The following is a 25,366-nucleotide window of genomic DNA, read 5'->3' as shown; positions in this document are numbered from 1 at the left end:
TTTGTTGCTGCGCATCAATGAAGTTCAAACTCGCACTCGTGTAAATTCACATAAGCGCTCACCGGGCATGCATTACACAACATGCAACTAGCATAAGTGCTGCGCCAAACTGTGTGCATGCCATCTGATATAAATACACAATGTAATGAGTCTAATTTTTTGCCAATTATAAGCTTAACAAACTATTTACATAGTCACATACTTTTACCTTCACCAAGCTATCAATATGGCTGATATACTATATAAATGTACCTGGTAGTTCTTCATTACTTAATTGCCAACACACATCCCATGTTTTTGCTCAAAATGGGAATTTAATGAATCCTAACCCTGCCACATCCAACGAAATCCAACACTCAGGGTAGCCTCCCCAGGAAACACAAAACGTGTCACAGAAACCGCTTCACTCAAATCACCCCAAAGGGGTTAGGAAATTCTTGCATTAAGCTTCATGATTTAAATAGGGGCATTGTTAATTGACCTAACAATATTGACTTCAACTTCTTTTAAAGACCTATTGCCCTTGTGTGTTATGTGGTTATGATGTTCAAGTACATGATTCTACATGATCTAAAAATTAAGATGTTCATATTTTAAACACTTATTTATTTGATCGGGATGTATTACGACTAAGGATGTATACCTTTCAATAGTAATTCAACACTACAGATTATATACTTGTTTCTCCTTCTTGTTTCATAACAGATTCTGTGACTCCAGGAAAGGGGCACTGCAATGAGCTCTTCTAGTTGAAATCCATATACCCAGTGTGCAATTTTTTTTTCTGTGGTGTGCACTTTTGCACTCCATTTTGAAAGTTGAGGTGCCAATTTCATCTGATTCAGAGCAATTTGAAGTGCAGTCTCAGAACTATCAAAATATATTTACAATTTTGTAGGACATTTACATTTAACTGATATGTGACCTGTTCTGACAAAACCAGGAACAAGACGCATTTTTGACATTTCATAATTTGAATATAAATGTAAGCACATGGAAATAAGCTTCAGAATGATACCAAAATTATATACATAGCTTCAAAACTTTTCAAGATATGGACAATTTTGTAAATGATACCTTGATATTTTGCCAAATTGCTACTGCAGAGTAAATGGGCTAATTAGTTTCCTGCTTTACACAGGATTGAATAGGGATTATCATAGTTCAACTGTCAATTATTGATTAAATAAACTTCTTTTCAACAAGTACTTTCAAGGATTTGAAAGTCCACTCAGTCCCAAGGTCAAATACCATGAAATTAAGAATTCCAAAATTGGATTCTTTTTATGGGAATGTCATCATTAAAGGCCTATAACTCAAAAACATGCCTGGTGACTTGTTCCGGGTTTTGTTGGAGCTGATCACATACAAAGCCTATAATTATGAAATCAACCTTTGTCTTGTCGTCTTAGTCACCATACCCATCGGTTGAGTTAGTGAATTTGAAACCTTACACCCCCCAAATTGGTCAATCAATTCATGGTTGTATAATGTACTTGCCATTCGCATTAAGGCAGAGAGTAACAATGTGTTTCTGCAGAGTGAAAGGTTCACAGGTGATGTGAGGTAATACGCATTAACAGTTTCAGTACAAACATTTCCAGTGAAGAATGAGGTAACCTTTCAAGGTGGTTATACAGTGGGCTAAACTTTGTGACGTTCCAAGCCAGTAGAAACAGTACAGGTGACAATTTAGTGGGTATACTAAAAGTTACTTGAACTGTGATAAGCTACAATACAGCGATCTTAATCCAAGCCTGACCTTTAAGGTCACAGATAAGTATTTCAGTATTTCCGGTTACCCTCACTAAATGTATGTGGAGTAAATAGATACCTGCACTTTGCAGAGCTGTAGAAACAACCAGTTGACTGGGACACATGGAACAAAAGTGAAGTGCTCTGTATAAACATATTGCAAGAGTAAGCTTTGCCCATAACAGAATGTTCTGATGGTTACAAGAAAGCCTCTTTTCCACAAGAAAATGGTCCGATAGTTGATTTACCGATTTAATCCAAGAAGAAAATATTGGTGAAATGTGCTGCACACAGCCTCTTGACTTCCTCTGAAAAACAAATAGAGAAATAATTGTATAAGTATTGACTATTCAAGTTCCATTTTACTATTCAATTGACATTGTACTCCACAAAGCTTTATCGCTATGCTTTGTGTCATCTAGAGTTTAGTAGTGTCGTCTAAGTGCTTTAAAAGTCGGATGCGCCACAAGTGTGCCAAAGAAATGCCATTGTAGGGGAGTGTGTGTATATGCACTGTGGATTAGGTTATCACATACATCACTATAATCCATTTGGCTTTCTTGAGACGGTGAGCGGCTGTGCGTGATACATGCACGATCAAAGGCAGTGCACCTATAGTGAGCGATGCGGCGCGAAGTGACTGTGCCCTACAGATACACCCACCATTGACTGTGTGTGTATCATACATAGATGTTACTGTCTTGAGGAAACCATATGGACAATACCAAACAAAGTATACCTCCCTGGTTAAAGCTGGATTGGGCTATTCCAATTGAAATCCATACACCCCCTATGGTAGACATTACCTTAAGCTCCTACATAGGGAGTGTGAATTTCAAATTACCTGAATGGGCAACTCCATTTGAAATCTACACTCCCTGTATGGGAGATTAAGGTCATGTCTTCCATATGGTGGGGGAATTTAAACTGGAATAACCCAATTCTTCGAAGGCTAACTAAAACCAATCATGATTCAACATTGATCAGAGGGATGGGAACCATTTGGAATATCAAATGTTCAGTCATACAAGTGGTGAATATTGAATATATTTTATGCATGTAAGTATGTGTAAGAAGTGTATATGTATGGGTGCTTAATTACCATTGATTTCTATCAAGTTAGCATTCTTCTGGTTGATGACAACATAGAATTCCCTCTGATCAGACTTCTTGCCAACCACCCAACAATCAGACATTGTTTTCATCAATGTCTCGCCATCTTCTCCTGACCTGGAATGAGAAACAAGAAAAAACAAAAAAATTGTGTTGAGGATACATCAAAGATATTTTTCTGAATTGCTGTGTAGCACTTTACCACCATACCTGTCATCTGCGTTTTGTACTTATCAAACTTCCTGCTCCCTTCGATCATCCTCTGAAAAGTTACTCAAAACTCCTCGGGTTAATCAGCCGGTGATGAACGCTCATTTCATTTTGCTGCTCCAACTGTTTGGAACTTGCTTCCAAACAGCCTTCGTAGCATCCCCACACTTTCTCAATTTAAACGTCAGCTTAGTGGTCTCGGAACTTAGTGGTCTCGGTCTCGGAAGGGGTGGTCTTGGTCTCGGAAGGTTTGGTCTCGGTCTCGATCTCGATCTCGGATGGGCAGGTCTTGGTCTCGGTCTCAGACATAGAGGTCTTGACTGCAACACTGTGCAGTGGTCAGCAAATTGGTGTAAAGTATGCTGAAGCTTGTGGGATAATGCCCGTGCATAGTACACTATAAATGACCGCTTTTTTTATAGCTGGTTTTATGGTTCTTGACATAGTTTACTTGATTCTACAAAAATATGTAAATCTACATGTACATCAAGTAAATCAGTTAGAACAAAATTATGTACAACAATTGATCCTCTATCTGCTTACCTTGTGAAATCGGCATTGATGTCAGCAATTAGTCGTACAATCTCTGGGCTGATGGTGGCGCTTGCCGTCTTGCGATTGTGCACTGTGGTCTTCTGGGCAAGGTTCATTTGGTTGAAGTAGATGAACTTGAATTCCTGACTGGAATTACTGCTTACAAAAAAAAATAATATAAATTATATGGTATTGATCAAAACAGCCGATTGCTAATGACTTGATATACTTTTCTTCCTGAATCCACAATAATGAGTCCGATGTCGCTAATATTGTTTTTGAGATATTGGCAAAAAACTGTGTTCAAATCCTTTTGCTTTATATTGTTTTCAGTAATTAATAAATTGTTCATAATTCGTTAACCAGATGTCCGATTTTGATGGGGTTTGCATCAAAATGTAGTATTCGTAAAGTGCCAGAAAATGATGTAAAAATCTTCTGATTGAAAATTGCTGTCAAGTGACTCATTCCCCTTGACCATGTCACAAATGTTATTGTAGGTCTCATATATATTTAATTGCTTTTATTGCTGCCTATCAAGCTATTCCATTTGAAATCCACACCCCCTGTGGAAATTAACCCCCTGAGCACTACCTGCCAATCTAACATTGCCTCTGATTGGTCAATTATATGATATCTTTACTTTAATCACCAATCAGAATAGAGCGTTGCAAATAATTCACCCCAATTTTTTGGCGAAGTGAAATTATTCTAACAATGTTGCTGATTGGTCCAATTGATAATGAAAACTTCTTTTTGACCAATCAGCAGGTAGTTCTCATGGGGTTAAGCTTAAGTCTTCCACAGAGGGAATATAGATTTTAAATAGAATAAACAATTGGGTGACTTCCATTTGAAATACTCATTCACTCACTCGCTTGAGTGTTAAGATGGCACAACTGGTATGCTTTCTGGCACTCCAGAGATGCATTTTGACATCACTACCACACAGAAGAGTTTTCCACTGTGATGTGGCAGTGACGTCAATACGCATTTCATTTGGCATAGCCACAAATGGCCAGTGTTCACTCAAAGCGCTGGCGTACACATGAACACGCCTGAAGATGCCGCATAGATGCGGCGCAAAGCAGTTGCCTCAACGCTTTAACATCACTGCCACATCAGGGTGGAAAATGCTTTAGTAAAGCAAACAACATACCTTGATGTTTTTCTGGTATTATATTGCTCACTGATATCTGATGCCAAACTGCTCAACTGTGGACCTATAAAACTATCTATGTTTCTGTACCATTCAATGGAGGGTAATGTGGTACCTACAGATATAAACAAACAAACAAACAACAACAAAATCATTATTGACACTGGGCTATTCCACTTGAAATCCATATACCCCCTATGTGTGGATTTAAAATAGAATAGACAATTGCATAACTTCCATTTCAAATACTGCAGTTGTAGAAGTTATAGGTAAAGACAAACATGTGTATGGGGGAATATGGGTTTCAAAATAATTAATCCTGGCCAATTCCATTTGAAAAACATACCTCACTAATGTTAAATGGATCAATGATTAAAGTTACAAAGCATTTTTTGGTGTTGGGCAAAAAACCCATAAAATTGGATTTTTCAGAACTGTCATTGGAAACAGTGGCTCAATTGAATGTTTATGCATAAAAAGGTGTCAATGGAACATTTGTATGTCCATCCAAACGAGACTGCACACAGGCAGTGAATAGAAGAACCAAGGAGGTCCTCCGTGAAATGACTGAGAAGATTGTAAAAACATAAAAATATGTATGCCGCAGATTCACAGGGCGAGGGGTACAGGTAGGGTCGCAGCAGGATAGTATGAATTGTGGGTACTTAGGGTTCACAGTATGGCGATTCAAAATGGATGAGTGTGTCTTCGGTTAGATAGGATAAAGTTCATTTTAATGCCTCATTGAGGTCCTTGTTTTCTGGTCTGTGCAAGTAGGGTTGTTCTTACGAGCTGATAACTTACCATCTACCATGAGACATACAGTTGCACTCAGGGCCTGGAAGATAAGTAGACAAATAAACAAAAGTAAAAATACCAAACATATTCAATAGCAGATTATAGATTGTTCAACAACTCTTCCTATACCTTTGTACAGGAGCCAACCGTTGTTAAGCCGTGATGAACCCACACTTTTACTGAAGCGTATACGCTGAACGCGAAGCGAGACTTGCGTTAGGCGAGAGCGCGTAAAATTGGCGTCATGCCTGGAACCTTTGTGCGTATGCCAGCTTACAAGTTGAATTCAGTATTTTTCAGGTAGCGGCTAAACATTGCCGTTTTATTCTGTAGTTTCATTGCTGATATCAAAAGAGAAATCATCAAAGTTTTTGTAAGGCTGAGTGGCAATGATTAACTGACATTCCTCATAAAATAATCGTGAATTATACGATATTTAGCTTCTTTTCTTTGTTGAAAGGGATTCAATCATGTTTCACCATTGTTCATCACCAAAACAACTTCGCGTCGGCGCGTCTGCGTGAGTTTACTACGCTCGGGCAGCTAAAGCTGCCCTCACGAAAAAACCACGCAGACGACGCGTCACGCATCGTTGTTAAACGGTGATGAACAACGGTGAAACATGATTGAATCCCTAATTCTTTGATCTTCCAATACTGCGGAATGTGGGCAGGTTGCCAATGGGGATCACACTAAGTAAGGGGTGCATGAACAAATTAGCACAGATAGGGCGAGTGTACACAAAAGAGACTTCATGCGTACGATGAGCGATGTCGCCAGGTCTGAATGCTGTACCACCGATCTATGACTCTTCCTTTTTTACATTTTTAACAGATTCTGGGGAGGTGGCACTGCAATAAGAAATGGGCTATTCCAGTTGAAATCCATACACCCCAAATGGAAGACATGTCCTTAAGCTTCACTATTCAGGTGACCCAATATGAAATTCACACTACCTGTGTGGAAGATTAAGACCATGGCATGACTTCCATAGGGGGTGTATGCATTGCAACTGGAATATCTTAATCAATACAGGTGTAAAGCAGACACTTTCAACTTACTGGGCATTCCATGAGAGAAAATGTTTAAAGTCAAAAGACATGATTTATGTCATGACTACACTCATGATCTGACTTAGTCTCCATGGCAGCCAGTTTGGTTCTGCTCCCTCCACACAAACAGTCTGCCAATGATAATGAACAAGTTCTTTTTGATTGGCTAGCACTTTTCCCATGATGTCATCATCCAGCATGTGATGCTCGCATATCTGATTATTCAGCCAGGAGTTCAACCCACTGGCAATCAAGTTCCCGGATGCATCGCTTCTGGTCAGGTTCTCATAGACTTTGCATTGTCGCCCTCTTAGCTAATCAGAAACGGCATATACGTGGTCATTGGCAGACTGTTTGTGTGGAGTGAGCGTAACCAAACTGGCTGCGGAGGAGACTAGAACCGACTCTGATATTCAATCTATAGGAGAGTAGGCTTGGGCGAAATCGCGCCCTGCAATATATCACAATATTAAATCTTTATCGTGATGATGATATGTATAAATAGTGACGGGCGATATACTTATACTTGGTCTCCCATCCAGCATCTGGCCACGAGCGACTTAATGATCATACTTATACTTGGTCTTCCATAGGGGTGTATGGATTTCAACTGGCATAGCTCATTTATACATACTAGGCCTGTTATCCACTGTCGCATGTGTCGCATTATTGTCGATATAACTTTAAAACCGACATGTCAAAATAAATTGTCCTTTTTCGACACTTTATGTCACATATAAAAAAATTTCCATGTTATTTTGTTCGAATAAGCTTACCGTACGATCATGTTTTCATCGGAAAGTCAAAAATTACCTCCCGAAGTTGACCCGACCCCGGAAGTAGAACGAACCAGGAAGTATGTTTACACCGGAAGTCGGCAATCATAACTCAAATCTGCATGATTTTACGCTTATCTATAGACTTTTTCAGCATTTCTAAATCTCATTACGAGTTTCGACATGTGTCGATTTTTTTCCCCGACGAAGTGTTGAATTAGAAATTATGTGTCGAAAACAAGCTTAATACATACCCTATAAACAACCAGATGAAATTCATCTGACTGTGAGTCTGTGTTGACATAGATCTTTGGTACTCGTCCTAGCTTGGTGGCATCATTTAAATCTGGAGGACCTGTCACAAATCTGAAGCAAAAAAATAGCACAACAAATTATTTTAGTCTACTGATATTATAGGTTGCCATTTCAAATCTTGAGTACTGTATTAGACCACAAAAAAAACCCTATATTTTGCCTCAATTTTGTGTCTTTTGTGTAATCTAGATTCCTTAAACTCCATTCCAAGAACATTTTTTAACCTTTTTTTTGTGGGTATTGGCCTTAATTAGGCCAAAAATATTACAATTCATAGCTATAAGGATATTTTTAGTCCAAAATTTTAGTCCAATTATTTGGTCAAGAATTTAAAAAAATAAGACAATATCTATTCTGCAGAGTCACCTCAATGCAATATTTACAGAAAGAGCCGATGCAATGCCAATTATCACTTTCTGTGTATATACATACACATACTATGTTTGATAAATAGTGCAGACGAAAAATAAAACAAGATTTTGACACATAGTATCTTTAACCCCCTGAGCTCTACCTGCCGATCTAACATTGCCTCTGATTGGTCAATTACATGATATCTTCACTTTAATCACCAATCAGAATGGAGCTTTGCAAATAATTCACCCCAATTTTTTGTGGAGTGAAATTATTCTAACAATATTGCTGATTGGTCTAATTGATAATGAAAACTTCTTTTTGGCCAATCGGCAGGTAGTTCTCATGGGGTTAATGATAATGACTTACTTTCCGTAATGAGCTGCAGCAGATTGTGACGCTGCAAGGTTTTTAGGTGGTTCCTTTAACTGTACCAAGAAATAAGGTATTAAAATATGGTTTAGTTTATGCTTATTAAAGGAGTATTTCATGATTCTATCATCCTTTTTTTAAATTTTATGTCTCAGTAGATATCCACGAAAAAATCTTGTTCCCAAAATTTCAGTTGATTCTGATTTTACATTTGCAAGTTATGCATGATTACATGACTTTATTACATAGGATCCCCACTGTGTTGTAATTTTCTTCTGTTAACAGAACATAAATACAAATTTGATGACATTTTTGCCAAGCGAATGAATCTGAACAAAATTTGTTGCACACAAACATTATGTTCAAGGCAGTTTCCAATGGTATAAAAATCTCAACCTTTTTTTATAGAAAAGTGGGGGGATGAGGCTGTGGATCACAAATACCCCTTTAATCACCTTCTGCTTAGAAACAATGGACCGAAACATTCACTTATTTGGTGCACCAATACACTCTACAAGAACAGTATGGCCCAGCAGTTAAGGTCTTTGACTCTGGTACAAGAGGTCCCTGGTTCAATCCCACAATTTTTAAAAAAATCTGCTGTCCATTAATTACTGCATTTGAATTGTGGACCAGATGCAGTGACTATGACAAAGACCTCACATCCAGTTCAAAACCAGGTTATACCAGACTCTTAAACACCTTACTCTGGACATCATGGGAGAACAGAAAAAAACCACCGACTTACCTCTGTATCTAATGATGAAGGGAAAAGACTTGTTGTTAAATACTTATATAATATCCTCATATCATCTTGCTCTAGACCACTCCTACAAAAAATGAATCACACAGAAATCATTACAAGAATATTCCTTTATTGAAATCAATAATTGTAGGACAAAGTTGTACTGCTGCTTGTGGTAAGTGAGGACATACAAGTAGGGGGAACTACCTTTTTTTTGTTTCAAGTGGGGTTTTTCTTTTTGACAAGACCGATACATACCAGGGACATATACAATACATTTAGAAAAAAGTGTATAGCCCCCTCTTGAAAACTAGTGCTTTGCATACATACTTGCTCAATTAGCATTTTGTTACTAAATTAAATGCAATTCTTTTTTTAATGGACCTTTCCATTTTACATGTAAAGTCTAATGAAGATGAAGATAAGAGAAGGCTGGAAAGAGCACTATAACTTCATTTTAGGCCATGCTAAGCATATTTAAGTGCTTAACATGGCCTAAAATGAAGTTATAGTGTTCTTTCCTTTTAAAAGGCTCATAAAATAAGAACCACATACAATAGTTTAACAAAATTTGCATAGAATGCTATTTCAGCAAGCATGAATATAATACGTCTTAAGAGAGGCACAGTGTCGACACCCTATATTATAAATATAAACTTAATACTCCGTTGGTGAGCGACGGGGAGTGGTATTTCACCAAACGAAAGAAAAGGAGTTCTATCTGATTGGCTAGCAATCAATAGCTGGATCGCTCAGTGGTGAACTACTAACTCAAAATTGAGCGATGTATTCAATTCGGTTGAAATCGATATTCTATTATTGACGTAGATAAAGAAAGTGCCATAGTGAGTATTGTATGACTTGTGATTTAATTTTCTAATACAGGTGTTCCTTTATAGAATTGGAATTCTCAAACAGTTCAATATATCACAATTTTTATTTTGAAGATCAAAATCGTTACTTATAAAATGCAGTAAAATATATCCACAGCAAAATATCGGTCCCCGCTAATTAGTGTATTTTTAAAATTCCCAGTTAGTGTATTAAAAATAAAACCTGGGATTTACCTGACAACAAATCAAATTTTCTTGTAATAGAAATATCATATGGGATACTGATCATGCACAAATCGTAAAAACATAGAATAGACACTATGTGGCAGGCTCTGTGGAATCTCATATCGTGTGTAATATGGTATGCTTAGCCTGAGTCGCTTGGCCTATCTCGAACAAAATCGCCATGCGTAGCTGTTGAAAAACGAGAGGATTCATCGTACTATCACGGCAATTTTTGACACAAAGATATAGGGATGATGACGCTGTGAGGGGCAATAGCAAAAAAAACCAGTTCCTATACCTTAGTGGTTATGAAACAGAACAAAGGTGGAGCCTGGCCTAATATTTAAGTTATTTGTTGTTGGCGCATGAGGTCCTGGTATGTGGGGACTTGATGAGATACTGATGGGGGAAATCTGGATTTTAATTACCAACATCTGTTCCACTCCATTTTCCAAATGGTGCATGTAGGAGGGGATGTTGAGCCGTCGGTTTTGTGTACACAGAGCCATAACTGTAAGTGTACATGTATCTTGCAGTCAATTAATGAACATAATTACAACAGAACTGCTGGGAACGAAAAGGGCTCCAAAAGCTATCAAATGACTTGCGCAAACGAGTGGGTTATGCTATAGAGGGTATTCATTACTATGTCATTGATGTGATTGCTCATGCATAAATTTCCTCCACATAGGCTGTTTAGCTTAATCTGGAAAGTGACCTCTTGATATGATATCACAGTGATCTTTATGTGATTACAGTGATGAGGCTCACATACAATGTTCAACACAAAGTGAACGATGCTATAATTTGGAGGGCAAACAAACCAACACCGCCAAATTTGACTGATGAGTGTACAACGTGGGAAGCTATGGGGAAATTGAACACTTGTTGTGTGATCATGCATGTGTTTATGGTTTGGATAGCAGTTACTTAGCAACTCTCGTTCTGCTTGGGTTTATTGAATACACTCTAGTATGAAAGTACTGGAGAATCCATGGTTGAGCCATATGTTATTTGAAACTAATAAATGGACACTTACCAAACAAGCTGATCATTATACAGGAATGCAGCATATTTTATTTGACTGTAAGAAAAGAGAAAAAAGAAATACAAGTAATATTTTTTTGAAATATGATTAAAATTATGACATAGAAAACTTGAAATTGTTGTCACAAAATCATACACTATGGTTTTTGAAGCTACTTGAAGCTGTACAATCAATCAATCAATTAGTTATATTTATATTTTCGTACCAACATCCTAAAATAGGTGGCTCTTCAGGAGCTTCTTAAACTGTTCAAAAGTATAATTTTTGATTTACACATTGACATTTGCTATAACTGAAGCATAGGTGCTCACGATACAAACTAAGATAGATACAATATACAGGGTGTATCAATATGATTGGTACCCATCAGTTTCCAGTGATTATGGACAAGACTTCCACAACAAAATGCAACATATGAGGTACCTTATTTATAAATGATGAATGTTACGAAAGGTCATAAAACTATCAATTGCGGGCATTTCAAGAGGATCCAATGCTGCATATTGAAGAACAGGCTTGCCAATAAAAAACCAAAAACTGATGGGTACCAAACATTTTGATACAGCCTGTAAGTTTACTTCTTACCTAAATGTTGCCTCGATAAGGTTAATGAAACACTGTATTCTGAGATAGGTGTTCTTGTCCAAAGGTAGGAACTGAATACCGTTATGTATCTCCAGGATGTCACTCATATTCAATCGCAGAGTAGCAAGATACTAGAACAAAACACAAACACTGATTTATTTTGTGCAAGTTGATACTGACAGGATGTCACTCATATTCAATCGCAGAGTAGCAAGATACTAGAATAAAACACAAACACTGATTTATTTTGTGCAAGTTGATACTGACAGGATGTCACTCATATTCAATCGCAGAGTAGCAAGATACTAGAACAAAACTCAAACACTGATTTATTTTGTGCAAGTTGATACTGACAGGATGTCACTCATATTCAATCGCAGAGTAGCAAGATACTAGAACAAAACACAAACACAGCAAGTTGATACTGACAGGATGTCACTCATATTCAATCGCAGAGTAGCTCGTTTCATGATCCGGCGTCCACCGTGTTCAACCGCCGTGCACCACACTGATTTATTTTGTGCAAGTTGATACTGACAGGATGTCACTCATATTCAATCGCAGAGAAGCAAGATACTAGAACAAAACACAAACACTGATTTATTTTGTGCAAGTTGATACTGACAGGATGTCACTCATATTCAATCGCAGAGTAGCAAGATACTAGAACAAAACACAAACACTGCAAGTTGATACTGACAGGATGTCACTCATATTCAATCGCAGAGTGGCAAGATACTAGAACAAAACACAAACACTGCAAGTTGATACTGACAGGATGTCACTCATATTCAATCGCAGAGTAGCAAGATACTAGAACAAAACACAAACACTGATTTATTTTGTGCAAGTTGATACTGACAGGATGTCACTCATATTCAATCGCAGATCGTAGCAAGATACTAGAACAAAACACAAACACTCATTTATTTTGTGCAAGTTGATACTCCTGATTGAATTCTATGACAACATCAAATTCTTTTTAATGTATAATTTTGACACCTTCACAGTATAAAGCTTTCGTAATAGCTATTTCAGTTGAAACCCATACACCCCCTGTGGAAGACATGACCTTAATCTCCCACACAGGGATTGTAGATTTCAAATGGAATCACCCATTCAGGTAACCCTTGTTGCAGGATCAGATAAAATAGTGTTCATTGCATTCTTATGAAAGAAAATGTTAAAGGTATATCCAACAATGTTATATGTGCGTACATGATATCACATGGGATAAGTGTGATGATTTGATCCTCATTCACGAAAGTTGTCTTATAAGATCCAACTTTCTTTCTTGATGAAGGGGGATGTTATGGAGGTGCATTTAATGATCATATCTCATTTTGAAACATTGCAACTTCTGGATACTGCAAAAGATGATGCACGCCCTCGGTTGTTGATTGGTTACGATGTTGACCCCAGGGTTGAACTCAAGGATAGCGTGGAGAGAAAAATGGTGACATGAGCAGACGAGATGTTTCTCGAACTTGTCCGAACTATTGTGTAATGTTTGATCCTGAAATAAAGGGGATCTTGTTCGGCGTTGGTATGGAGATCTGTAGGATAAGCTCCTGTAGGTGCTACATCTGCAATTAAATGGCTTGGACACACATCGGCTGTTTTGTGAGTTGATTTGGGAAAGCTTTGCACTCGCAATAAAAATAGTTTTGGGCTAGCCCTTGCAACGCTTGTTTACGATCATGATCAGGTACCCGAACTAACATTACGCTGAACGCCTTGTACAGTGTGTAATTTTGTCATCTTAAACCGCATCTAAGATCACCAGCAGTAAGCTTACTAGTAAGATCATCCAGTCTTCAACTTCACAGTGAAAGGACTTTAGAATCAGATATTGAGTGGGCCCTAGGCTAATCTTAAATCTAAGATTTAAGTTCATATCATGAATGATATTGCATAATACTTGTAGTAACAGATCTGAAGAGTGAATATGTTTATTCTTGTACCACACTTGACTTACCATACAAATGTTGTTTATTGATTAAAACCCTAGACAGTTTGAAAGTTTACATCATTGTTGTGAAAACCCTTCCTTTTTATAGTGTGTATTTAAAGTTAAGGTAAGGTACCGAATCTGGGAAAAGGGTTATTTCTGACCCTGTGTCGTGTAGACACGCAACACCCTGTATTTGAAATGTACATTCCCCATGTGCAGGATTATGTCTTCCATATGGATTTCAACTGGCATAGTCCAATGTTTACATCCCTATGGTATTACTTAAGGTTGACTTCATTCCATAGTGGCACAAGGTCACCTTACACCAGTGGCGGCGCCCAGGAATTTTTTTACGGGGGAATTGGGGGGGGCAAAGTGAATTTCAGGGGGAAAATCAACAAAATTGCCGCAAAAAGTGCACATTTTCGTAATTTTGGGTTTTACGGGGGGACAGGGGGAAAGAGTTCTAAATTGGGGGCATTTCCCCCCATGTGGCACCGCCACTGCCTTACACCACTGTGGAATGAAGCCAAGATGATATTCATTTTGCTGATATTCCTTTGTTTAATTAATTATTAATGCTCTGCGTGCTAGCCATGCACTTCAATGGAAAAAGTTCAAGTTTTGAAATATTTTCTCAAAATATCAAGAGCTATCTTAAGAACTACTGAATCAATACTAGGCTTGTTTGTACTCATTTTAATGCATTTCTTATGCTGATTCCAAATATGGTCATGAAAATTTACATTTCTGAAATTTTTGAATTTTTAAAAAATTTGTGAAACTTGTCGTCTGCAGTCGACACCCGTGTGAAGAGAGTTAATTAATTAGCTAATTTTGCTGCTGAGACTTCTTAGCAAAATGAAAGAGAACATCATTAAAAACACATGTGCCAATTTTTTTACAACAAAACATTACCAAAAATCACCTTATGCCACTATGGATAGAAGCCGCCGATTTATCGCACACTTACCCTGCTGTAAAAATGTCCTAGTCTGTGTTTGAGTTGTTCAAGTCCATTATTTTCAACAATACTGGTGAAAGTACCCATAAATAACTGTAACAGCAAGAATAATAGAAGTAAGATATTATCATTAGCAATGAATTTCGGCCGGGACACCGGTCCTGCCTCCCTCCTTTTTTTGAGTAACAAAAAGGAAAAAATGAAAGAAAAAAAAAGGAAAAGAAAATATGGTGACATTTCCAATTTTTGAGATTTGTAAACAAACTCGTTTTAGAACTGTTTTCATTTTGTACCTGTGACTTCAACATCAAAATTTATGAAGAAGGCTTAAAAAAATAAAGAAATGTTTTTAGTCTTTAGTATCTTTATAAAACAAAAGAGGGTAACGTGCCAAGGGTTTTCACATCACATAAAATTCACATCACATATAATAAATGATATTTATGCCATATTTGTTTATGTTGTCCATAAAATTTTGGGTCAAAATCATGCTTTTTTATGATTTTCTCCAAAACTGAGCTACATGTACATAGACCTCACTTCACAGTTTGAGTTGTCAAATTGTTGCCATTCTAAATAATATGTAAATTATATTCTAAATTATATGTGACACAATCTGGTCCACAGTCCAAAGGCGGCAAATTTGAAACTGAGATAAAGGCAAAAACATGGAGTGAAAAACAATAAAATACATAAGAAAATACACCTCACAAAACCTCTTGCTAGACCTTTGGTGTTTTCAGTATATGATAGCCTTATGTTACTACAATGAGTAGGGTAAAAAAGGGGATACTAGGACACCCTTGTATTTCCCCTGTAAAAATTTAAAAAAACCTCTTAACACAAAAAATACACACAAAATTTTTAATACCCTGTTATTCCCCTGTATTATTTTACCTTAAGCTTCCCTGTATTCTTCCCTGTAAATTGTTCAAAAATAACAACACAGAATTACACAGAAAAACAATTTACACAGGATTACACAGAAAAACAATTTACACAGAATTACACAGAAAAACAATTTACACAGGATTACACAGAAAAACAATTTACACAGGATTACACAGAAAAACAATTTACACAGGATTACACAGAAAAATAATTTACACAGGATTACACAGAAAAACAATTTACACAGGATTACACAGAAAAACAATTTACACAGGATTACACAGAAAAATAATTTACACAGGATTACACAGAAAAATAATTTACACAGGATTACACAGAAAAACAATTTACACAGGATTACACAGAAAAACAATTTACACAGGATTACACAGAACAATAACAGGATTACACAGAACAATAATTTACACAGGATTACACAGAAAAAATAACAACACAGGATTACACAGAAAAACAATTTACACAGGATTACACAGAAAAACAATTTACACAGGATTACACAGAAAAACAATTTACACAGGATTACACAGAAAAACAATTTACACAGCATTACACAGAAAAAATAACAACACAGGATTACACAGAAAAACATTCTTGTATTTTTAATTCACCCCAATCCAAATTACACGGAAAAATTTCCCCTGCATTTCAACTTATCCAAAAAAAAATGCAGGGGAAAAAATCCCCCTGCATCTCAAAATTCAAAAATCCTCAAAAAAAATTAAAATAATTTTTGGAAAAATTATTTTAATTTTTTTTTGCGATTAATAAAAAATAATTTTTAGTTTAAGAAAATCCCAATTAATAAAAAACAAAATGGATGAATTACAAACACTAGCTAAAATTACAAAATTCGGTTCATATGAGTCACTTAGCTCGGGGTTATACTACCCTGTTAAGAATGATAATGATGAAACACTTTGGGTCTCATTACCCGATTATAAAAACTTAGATAAAGTCTGTAAAGAATTGGGAGTTACTTATTGTGACCTTGGGATGATAGGTGCTGCGATAATCGGTAATGAAAACCAGGTCAGACTCTGTAAAGAATCCGGTGCTCTTAAATTTAACGACATTACGATGAAGTGTGCTGCAATACGTGGACGCGAAAACATCGTCAAGCTCTGTATAGAGTGGGGCGCCACCGATTTTGACTCCGCGATGAGGGGTGCTGCATTCGTGGATACGAAAATATCGTCATACTCTGCAAAGAATCTGGCGCCACCGATTTTGAAGGCGCGATGAGGTGTGCAGCGAACTGTGGGCGAAAATATCGCCAAACTCTGCAAAGAATGGAGCACTACCAATTTTTTACCACGTCCTGTATTATCAAAAAATTTTTGATTTTTACTTTTAATATATTATTTCACAAAAATTATCCACAAGACCAAATTTGTCTTGATAATTTTTTAACATAGTCATATCTTTTTTTTTTTTTCGGTGGTTCATTCGTAACAAACTCAAGAGTCTTTTTCAAAACCTCGAACTCCTCTGTCCTTTCAGGAAAAATCCAAGGTGGTCTTAAACACAATCTCATCCTGTATCTATCCTATACCACTTAATGTAACACATCAAAAGGTTGATTGCCTGAATTCTTACTTTGTTTCCGTTGTAACCGCTGACAGCAACAAACAGGTTTCCTAGACTAGTACCATTCCACATATAAAAATCTCCTTTGGACGAGTCTTCCAGTTTTTGGAATATTTCATTATCAGCGAGCTCAAAATAAATCGAATCTGCCATCTTTTATTCAAATAAAAGATGATCGTAGCATTTTGGATTTTTACTAGTGCTCTTTTGGATTCTCCCGAGAGAAGAATTAGGATGGAAGCCAAACGCATGACAGAAATTTTAAAAGCCTACAACGATGCTAAAAAGACAGAATGAGTAGGTCGTGCAGAAATAAAAAAAACCTCTTGTGATTATTAATCACAAGAGGTTTTTTGTTGTAGTTTACCACACCCAGTTTAAAATGGTTGTAATCAAGTAGGTTACTACAAAGGCGGCGTATCCAGTAAATAAAGGATCCCGTACAGCACAAAATTCCCACGGTTCTCTAGGTACACCATCTTTGTATCTACCTTCTGCTTTTACTAACCCGTTTTTGTACCAACACGTCATGTACGTGGGATAATTATCATCAAACTCCAACTCAGCCTTTATTTTTGTTTTTTTCTCGTCATAGTACCATCTCCAAACGCCGCATGGTTTTTCTTTATCATCCCACATTTCTTTTCGATACTCTCCGTACGCTTTCAAGTTCTCAACCCAGTTAACATCCGTTAGATCCGGAAGATCCATTTTATTTAAACGTGGTTATTTGTACAAAACGAACTTAAATTCTATCTTAGGTAGAATGAGTATTAAAATAAAAACCTCTTGTGATTAATAATCACAAGAGGTTTTTTTTTTTTGCCATAGTTTACTCCATCCAATTAAAAACGGTTGTAGCTAAAAAAGTTGACGCGAATGCAGCGCATTCAACGATCCAGGGATCCCAAGGTTTTGGTTTGCCGTACAATGTACCATTCAAAACTCCGCCGTCTTCGATCGTGCATTCTCTATCTAATAATCCGTTTTTATTAAAACTTGTATAATACTTGGGATTATTACCTTCAAACACCATCTCAGCCTTCATTATGCGTTTATCTTCGTCATGATACCATCTCCAAACGCCGTGTGGAATTCCTTTATCATCCCACATTTCGTCCCGATACTTTCCAAATTCTTTTAAATTTTCGATCCAGTTTTTACTCATTAAATTTGGAATTTTCCAAATTTCTGCCCATTCGTCAGCGGTTGACATTTCATCATCAGAACCCATTTTATTTATACAAAACAAGTTTGATTTCTAATTTTTTATTTTCTACGGATTCAATGTACTTCGGAGGCTCTCCAAAGCTTCTTTTTTTCCCCTTTCCAATCCAGCCTGTTCCGCCTCTGTGCGAATTTCACGTTCTCTATCAGCCGTAAGTTCAATTAGATCCGCTCTGGTTCTGTGCTTGATTCCAGCCTTGTGACCTCTGTAGTTTTCCAACTCTCGCCAATGTGGTGGAAGTCTTCGTTGCTGACCCGTCCGTCTTCGAGGGCTTTGGACACCAGATCATTTACCGTATTCAAACTGGACTCAGCCGCTCGCTTTTACGCTTTCGTGCTTTTCCAATTTTTTCATGGTAGCCTTTCCAAGAGCTACGCATGCCGCGCTAACTAGACCACCAGCGATGGCGATTCCACCGAGTGGAATGCTCACGATCGCGCCAATTCCACTGGCCAGCGTCCCCACAGCCCCTGTTCCAGATCCGACCGCGATGAGCCCGGAAACTTGAGCCGTGTTGTAGAACATGTTCCACGCTGCCTTGTATTTTCTCCTCAATTTTTCCCTCTCGTTAACCTCGTTGTCCAAGAAATTCCTAATCTCTTCGATATTTTTTAGTCGGAATTCAACTCCTTGATCTTCGCTTTCCTGAGGAAGATCGGGATAAAGTGGCGGTGATGCGTTAGGTTTCTTCATGCTTATTTATTTATATCACGTTAGTCCAGCAAAACTTCGTGCTCTGTAAAATTCGAGATGTGATTTTCAACAAAATGCTGTATGATTTCTTGCTTGGTTAAATTTTTTTCGTAGAAGCTAAGTATTCCCAGTTGCTCAAAATTCATGTTGATTCCAAGAAGACTTACCAGGGCTTGAGTTTTGTAGACATTTGCTGAAACCCCGTTGATCCAAAAGCAAAGCTTATTTTCAACGTGACTCGATCGAGACATGATGCATAATCGTAGTGTCCGCTTGAACGGATGTGGAAAAGAGGGTTTGCAGCGCTGCTATTTAGCACTTTGAACGATATTGAGTCGTTGGTCCAAGTAATATTTAGGTACATGAAAAATTCTGATTAGACTGAAACGCAAAGAACAAGCGTTTGCTGGGGCGTCATGGGTTCACTCCCGATTTTACCGAAAAAGAGAGGTTCCAAGGCTGAACAATAAAATGTGGGTTGTTGAAGAAAATTTCTAAAGGTCTAGTGAGTCGCATGGGGGTCAAATCTTTTCCGGATTCGCAAATCCAGTAACCCAGCAGTGATGCCAATTTGCATAGGCCTAGCGTTAAAAGTCTTGTTCATTCCGTTTTTAATTTCGATCAACTTGTCTCTCTCCAAGTCGATGTTTTTTTTGGCTCGGATGGAAACATAGTGCGTTCCGCCTTCGTTCATCCATACCATGAATCTCCCCAAAACATGCAAGCTGGTATCGTGCTCGTGTCCAATTTGCCGGTCTACGTACTCTTTTGTCACAGCGTCCTCGTTGTCCGTGGGAGTTCGAGACCCGTGACTCTATTGCCGCTCATAGCGAGTTCGCCGGTCATCGAGTCGCCATCCTTCAAAACTTTTCTTTCGTTTAACCATGAGTTTATGCTGGTCACGGAACCCATAGTAGCTGCATCTTGCGGCTCGGTTGATTCATCAACCCAGTTATTTTTTTCCTCCCATGTTAATCCTTCCGGTCATTCGCGCTCCAGTTTTTTTGACGTACGCGGAAAGATCTACATCTTCGCCAGCTATTGACGTTGATTTTTTTTTGATCGTTGGTCCTCGGATAGACATTCTTTCTTTTATTTTATTGGATTTCAAATTCCAAATCCAGCGGTTGATCGTGATTATCGAGCTTTCAAGAATTTTTCCATTCTACTTTGAAGTTGAAGTCGAGCTCGTGGATGGTTCCGTTTTGCAGTTTTTTGAAACTCGGCTTTTCATAGGTCGAAACGAAGTATTCCCCGAACGCGGCGGTTGTGAGATCGAAGGACCCAAGAACCTGTCCTCCCTGCAGAACGTCGTCGTTGTTTTTGAGATTGTCCGTGGTTGACAGCTGATTCAGGTATACGAGAATTCTTCGAGGTAAAAATTCTATCGCCCGATCTCCCGTGTATTCACCATCTGCTAGCCACCCTTCGTCGTCCAATCCGAACATTTCTCGAACTCGGTCCGGAAACCAAATCTGATACTGCTCGTGAATTCTCATGTTGAGTTTTCCATCGCGGTCGCCGACTTCAATTCAAACCGTCGATTTGACTCGTGAATTCTTTCGCGAGCAGGTCAAAATCATACAGCCCTGGGCTTATTTTTATCGCTTCTTCAGGTCCCTGCCCTCCTTGAGTGTACCTCCATTCGAGTTCTTCTTCGACGTTGAACCAACCTACTCGACCCGAGATCCTTTTGATTCCAATTTTTAAGTTTTTGCCGTTATTGTCTATACTTTGCAACGGCGATAAGGTTTTCCTTTGCGGTGCCGTAATTGTAACAAACATTTTTCTTTTATCTTTCAATAAAATGAGAACCGAGGAGTATTCGAACCGACGACGGTTTCAGTCTCGTGAATCAAGAAATTCAAGTCAGCAAAATAGGTAAATTTTACGTAAGATTTCCTAGTTTGTGGCAAAAGTACAAACTTCCGAGAGTCACGGAAAAAGAGGTGTACGATGACTGGCTCTCCAACCAGATGCAATTTTGGCAAAACCAGCTGAACTTCGCGGTCTGGTGCGCCACGTCAGGATGTGGGGTGTCCAAAGAACTTCTCAGTCACAAAGATCCGATGATTCGATCCGTGTTCAGATTTCACGCATATTATCAGATCAGAAGAATCCTGTCGGAAATGTCCTGTCCACTACCCTCGGAGGAATCCTTCAATCCTCTGAACAACGGGATCGACACCCACGCTTACAAAAGAATTTGCAACGAATTTGGAGTGACCGCGAGAGCTAACTGGAGACAAAAGTTCGATCTTTCCAACGGAATGGGCAGTTACTTCTTCAACAAACAATTTTACGACTGGAAATTCGTGACCACCAAAAAATGGTCGAAGCTTACCAACGGAGAAAACTACAGTCAGTCGATGGACTGGAAAGTTCACTTTGACGCGGACAGCTTCGGAGGTGTGGACAATCAGACTGACAAGATTCTATACATTGAACAGCTGTTCGATCACGATCCGGATATAACCGACAGATCCATTCGGAAAGGAGATGCCATGGCTGCTATCGGCAGTTTCGTGGCAGACACTTGGAACGAGGGTTTTACACGTGCGGGAGTTTCGAGAATCAACGACTCCATCAGGACTTACACGTGGGCAATTCTTGGATCCCAAGCTCAAGCCAGATCCGGCATCCTGCGTTCCGGCAAGGCGTTCGACGCTCAGAAACAATTTTTAGCAAACGCCGAGGATGCGATCAACCCGGTCGTGGCTCTTCCGGACTCGATCGACAGATACCAGAGAACTCTTCAGTACGCTCAAAGCAAACTGGATTTTGTCGTGGGTCACGGACTTTACTTGCTCCCGAGCAACATGGAAATCCTCGTGGGATCCGTGAACGGATACAACAATTTCATCCAAATCGCCACGGATGACATGCAGATAGGGCTAAACTCAGACGTAAACACCGACTCTCGACCGAATGTTGGAGACAGTGCTCCTGAGGAAAGTCCGTTGTTTGAAACGGTTAAAAGCCCATCTTTGGCTGAAGGGGTTGAAAGTTCACTTATGGTAGAGGAGGTTGAAAGTCCGCCTTAACTGAAGACCTCCTACTAATGCATGATGAAAAAAAGCTTTCTTTAATTTTGGGAGCAGCCGTTATTGGATTAGCCATCGTATATTTTCGTTAAAATAAAAAGATGGATGTCCCACCAGCCGAAGAAGCAAGTGAAAGGGAGAAGCTGATAGAAGAGAGAGAAAAAGCCGCTCACAATATGAGAGTTGAACTAGCATTCACGCTTGTGTGGATGACTTGTCTCATGGCAAAAATTTGGTGGCTTAAGTAAAAAATAAAATTTGGTGGCTTAACCCTTTCCATACTAGGCGGGTTTTGGTACTTTACGAGCTGTCTCCAGAAGAAAAGATTGCATTCGATCATCATGGTAGTCAACAGAGCTGGCGATTCGCTTCTTCCTAAAATCACGGCCCTTGTAAAATCATCCTTGCTGGATTCTCTAAAAATGTTGTAAAGCGGAGTCGGAAACGGTGAAAATGAAGAAAGTATGTAGCTTGCCATCAGCCTTACGGTTCTTCCGTTTCCGTCCGAAAAAGGATGCAGTTCGAGCATTTCGGTTACGAAATATGCGCAAGCTTTGAAGGTATTCAACAATCTTTTTTCCTCGTCAGGATCTTCCCTGCTTTGAATAAACAAACTATTGAATCTATCGACAATGTTGATTACCGCCATTTCCATATCTTCAGGCATGCGATACTCGTGTCTCTGACCCATAAACGTAGTAAACCTCCGAGCCCGACTATACACTCCGGGCCTTGTTTTGCCCAATTCTAACGGAAGATTTTTCCTCACAATTTTGTTGGTCTGTCTAATCAAGTTTTCTTCTAGAAACCCAAAATTGTTATCATTTTTCAAACTCATTAAATTTTGGCAGGCTTAGCGTGAGGTTGAGCGTTTCTTTTGCTTGTAAGGAGGTGTCGCCGAGTCGGGGTTCGATAGAAACTCTCGCGTTTGCGATAGGTTTTGAAATCCGCGGATACTCTTCGTCTAGACAATGATAAACAAATTCCGTCAAGAGAAAGTCTTTCGAACCTCGCGATTACTCATCTTTTGTACTTCAGAATCTCTCGAATGGCATCTTTGATGCTTGAAATTTGCTCTTTCTCCAACTAGGGTTTTCTTCTGGAGAAAAATCGATCAAATCGCTAACCGAAGAAATAAATGGCATTTTTAGAATATAAAAAGCTATATATTAAAAACTGTTTCGCAAACTTTTAACTAACGGCGACTCGAGTTGCCGTTAGTATTCAAAGGGTTAAGTAAAAAAAAAAAAAATTTGGTGGCTTAAGTAAAAAAATAATCCTTAGCAAAAATAAATGCTAAGGGTTATTTTTTTGCTCGTCAGATTACTTTTTCTTTTTCTCGTATGCCTCTGTTACATTTTTGTACAAAATTCCTCCGACCGCGAGAGCAAAGATCCATAGGTGTTCCGCTAGAAATCCTACCACGGATCCGGCTGTTTTCATCACAAAATTTACTACGGCTCCGATAACTCCTGGAAGAGCTATCAAGGCTTTCTCTCTAATTTTAATAGAAGATTTGCAATCTTTTGCAGTTGATCCTTAATCCAATCGGTCCACGTTTTTGGCTTTGGAGGCTCCGGTGGCTTTGGACCAGGGTCTGGTCCTGGACCTGGTTTTGGAGGCACAGGCTTAGGTGCTGGAGTGACGGCTGAAATTGCTGATTTGGTGGCTAAGAGTATTCCCTCAACAACGGTAGCAATTGTCATACCAATTGCTGTAATCAATGATACGATGGTAACTCCTTGCTCTATAAACAAAGTTTTAAGTCTTTCCTTTAATGTTTTGTCTACATACAGTACTTTGCGAATTGTTTCTCGAATCGCCACAAGCTGATTTCTAAGTTGAGGTTTTATGGCATCCAAAATTTCTTGTTGAGCATTGTTTTCTTCTTCGAGTCTTTTGATTTCATTTTTAAGCACCTCTTTTCTTTCCTGCTCTGTTTCTGGATTATCTTTTTCTTTTTTTTTTCTTCTATTAACTCATTGTTTATTGCAATTTTGCCTTTGCTATTTCAATTTGTCGTGTGATTGTGTTTGTGTATTTATGTTGTCTTTGAAGGTTTCTCACAGTTCTTGGGGTAAATGAGTTGACATCACCTGGTAGTTCATGTTCAGTAAATGAGGTCTCAGCCTCTGGCGACGCTGCCCTTACATCTTGATCAAATGATGATTTACCCCCGTCCTCTTGGGTGCTTAATATCAATCTATCGATGCTTTTATTTACTTCTTCTAATTCTACTTCTTCTTCGTTATCTATTTTATTAATCTGAGTCTGTGCTTCACTGACCACATTCAAAGCCGCAGCCTCAACTTCAGGTGATATTTCGGTATTAATCCTAAGGCTTTGAAAAATTTACTCCTGTCCCAGGTGTTTTTTGCAGAGTTGACTGCTTGTAGAAATTTTGTGGCTTAGATTTGTGAGTCAATAACACCCATTTTCACCCCATCTAACCCATAAACGACCATCTTTGTCTCCCTCAAATTCATATATACTGATATCTTTTTTTACATTATTAAATTGTTTGAACGCATTAATACGAGCATCCACCTCTTCTTTGGATGCTCGAGTTTCTTCAGGAACTGTGTCTCTCGCCTAATTTGGTCTTTGCCCTGATTAGGCACTTCAATTTCACTTTGATTAAGTGAACTATCAGCAAAGCTGTCATCTTGTTCATCCTGAGGTAATAGAGGACTTTTTTCATCAGCATCAAGATCGTCAATGCGATCCATCCGTATATTATCAAAATACCTACCTGCCGACATTTTGTTTTTTATTTTACACTTTTTCTGAATGAACTTTGTAATAATAAAAAGAAAGATGGCAACTGAATCTGGATACAAATTGGACCCATACCGACAACTTCGTAATGCACGAGGAATCAATGGTATTCGACGCAGCATTCAAACACGCACGTTCCAAGTACTATCAATCAGGGTGAAATCCTTACAGTGAGGTTCCCAGACCTTGGAAAAAATGATGTCATAGTCCCTGGAACTAGCAGACTTTCATTCAATGTTGATTTGAATTCTGCGGCTGGTGGAAACCAAGATGTTAATCGAACGATCGTAAATAATCTTGGAAGAGCGATAGTGTCAAAAATTGAGGTCAAA

General features: G+C 38.4%; 1 protein-coding gene across 1 annotated transcript in view; it reads right to left on the bottom strand.

Annotated features, from left to right (window-relative positions):
- Positions 1-1,991: 1,991 nt before the first annotated feature.
- LOC140165027 (vacuolar fusion protein CCZ1 homolog) overlaps positions 1,992-25,366 on the bottom strand; it is a 45,295-nt gene continuing 21,920 nt past the window's right edge. Inside the window, exons 5-15 of the mRNA XM_072188441.1 lie at positions 14,802-14,885; positions 11,875-12,005; positions 11,281-11,325; positions 9,187-9,268; positions 8,436-8,494; positions 7,652-7,763; positions 5,576-5,609; positions 4,772-4,886; positions 3,622-3,768; positions 2,858-2,985; positions 1,992-2,063 (exon numbers count right to left, since the gene is read on the bottom strand). Coding sequence (XP_072044542.1) covers positions 2,008-2,063; positions 2,858-2,985; positions 3,622-3,768; positions 4,772-4,886; positions 5,576-5,609; positions 7,652-7,763; positions 8,436-8,494; positions 9,187-9,268; positions 11,281-11,325; positions 11,875-12,005; positions 14,802-14,885 — 993 coding nt within the window. The 3' untranslated portion in view covers positions 1,992-2,007. The remainder of the gene's footprint in view (positions 2,064-2,857; positions 2,986-3,621; positions 3,769-4,771; positions 4,887-5,575; positions 5,610-7,651; positions 7,764-8,435; positions 8,495-9,186; positions 9,269-11,280; positions 11,326-11,874; positions 12,006-14,801; positions 14,886-25,366) is intronic.

This window comes from Amphiura filiformis, chromosome 11 (assembly GCF_039555335.1).
Source record: "Amphiura filiformis chromosome 11, Afil_fr2py, whole genome shotgun sequence".
Taxonomy (NCBI): Eukaryota; Metazoa; Echinodermata; class Ophiuroidea; order Amphilepidida; family Amphiuridae; genus Amphiura; species Amphiura filiformis.
Note: the sequence above shows the minus strand (reverse complement) of the source record. Positions and strands in the feature narration are given on the sequence as shown.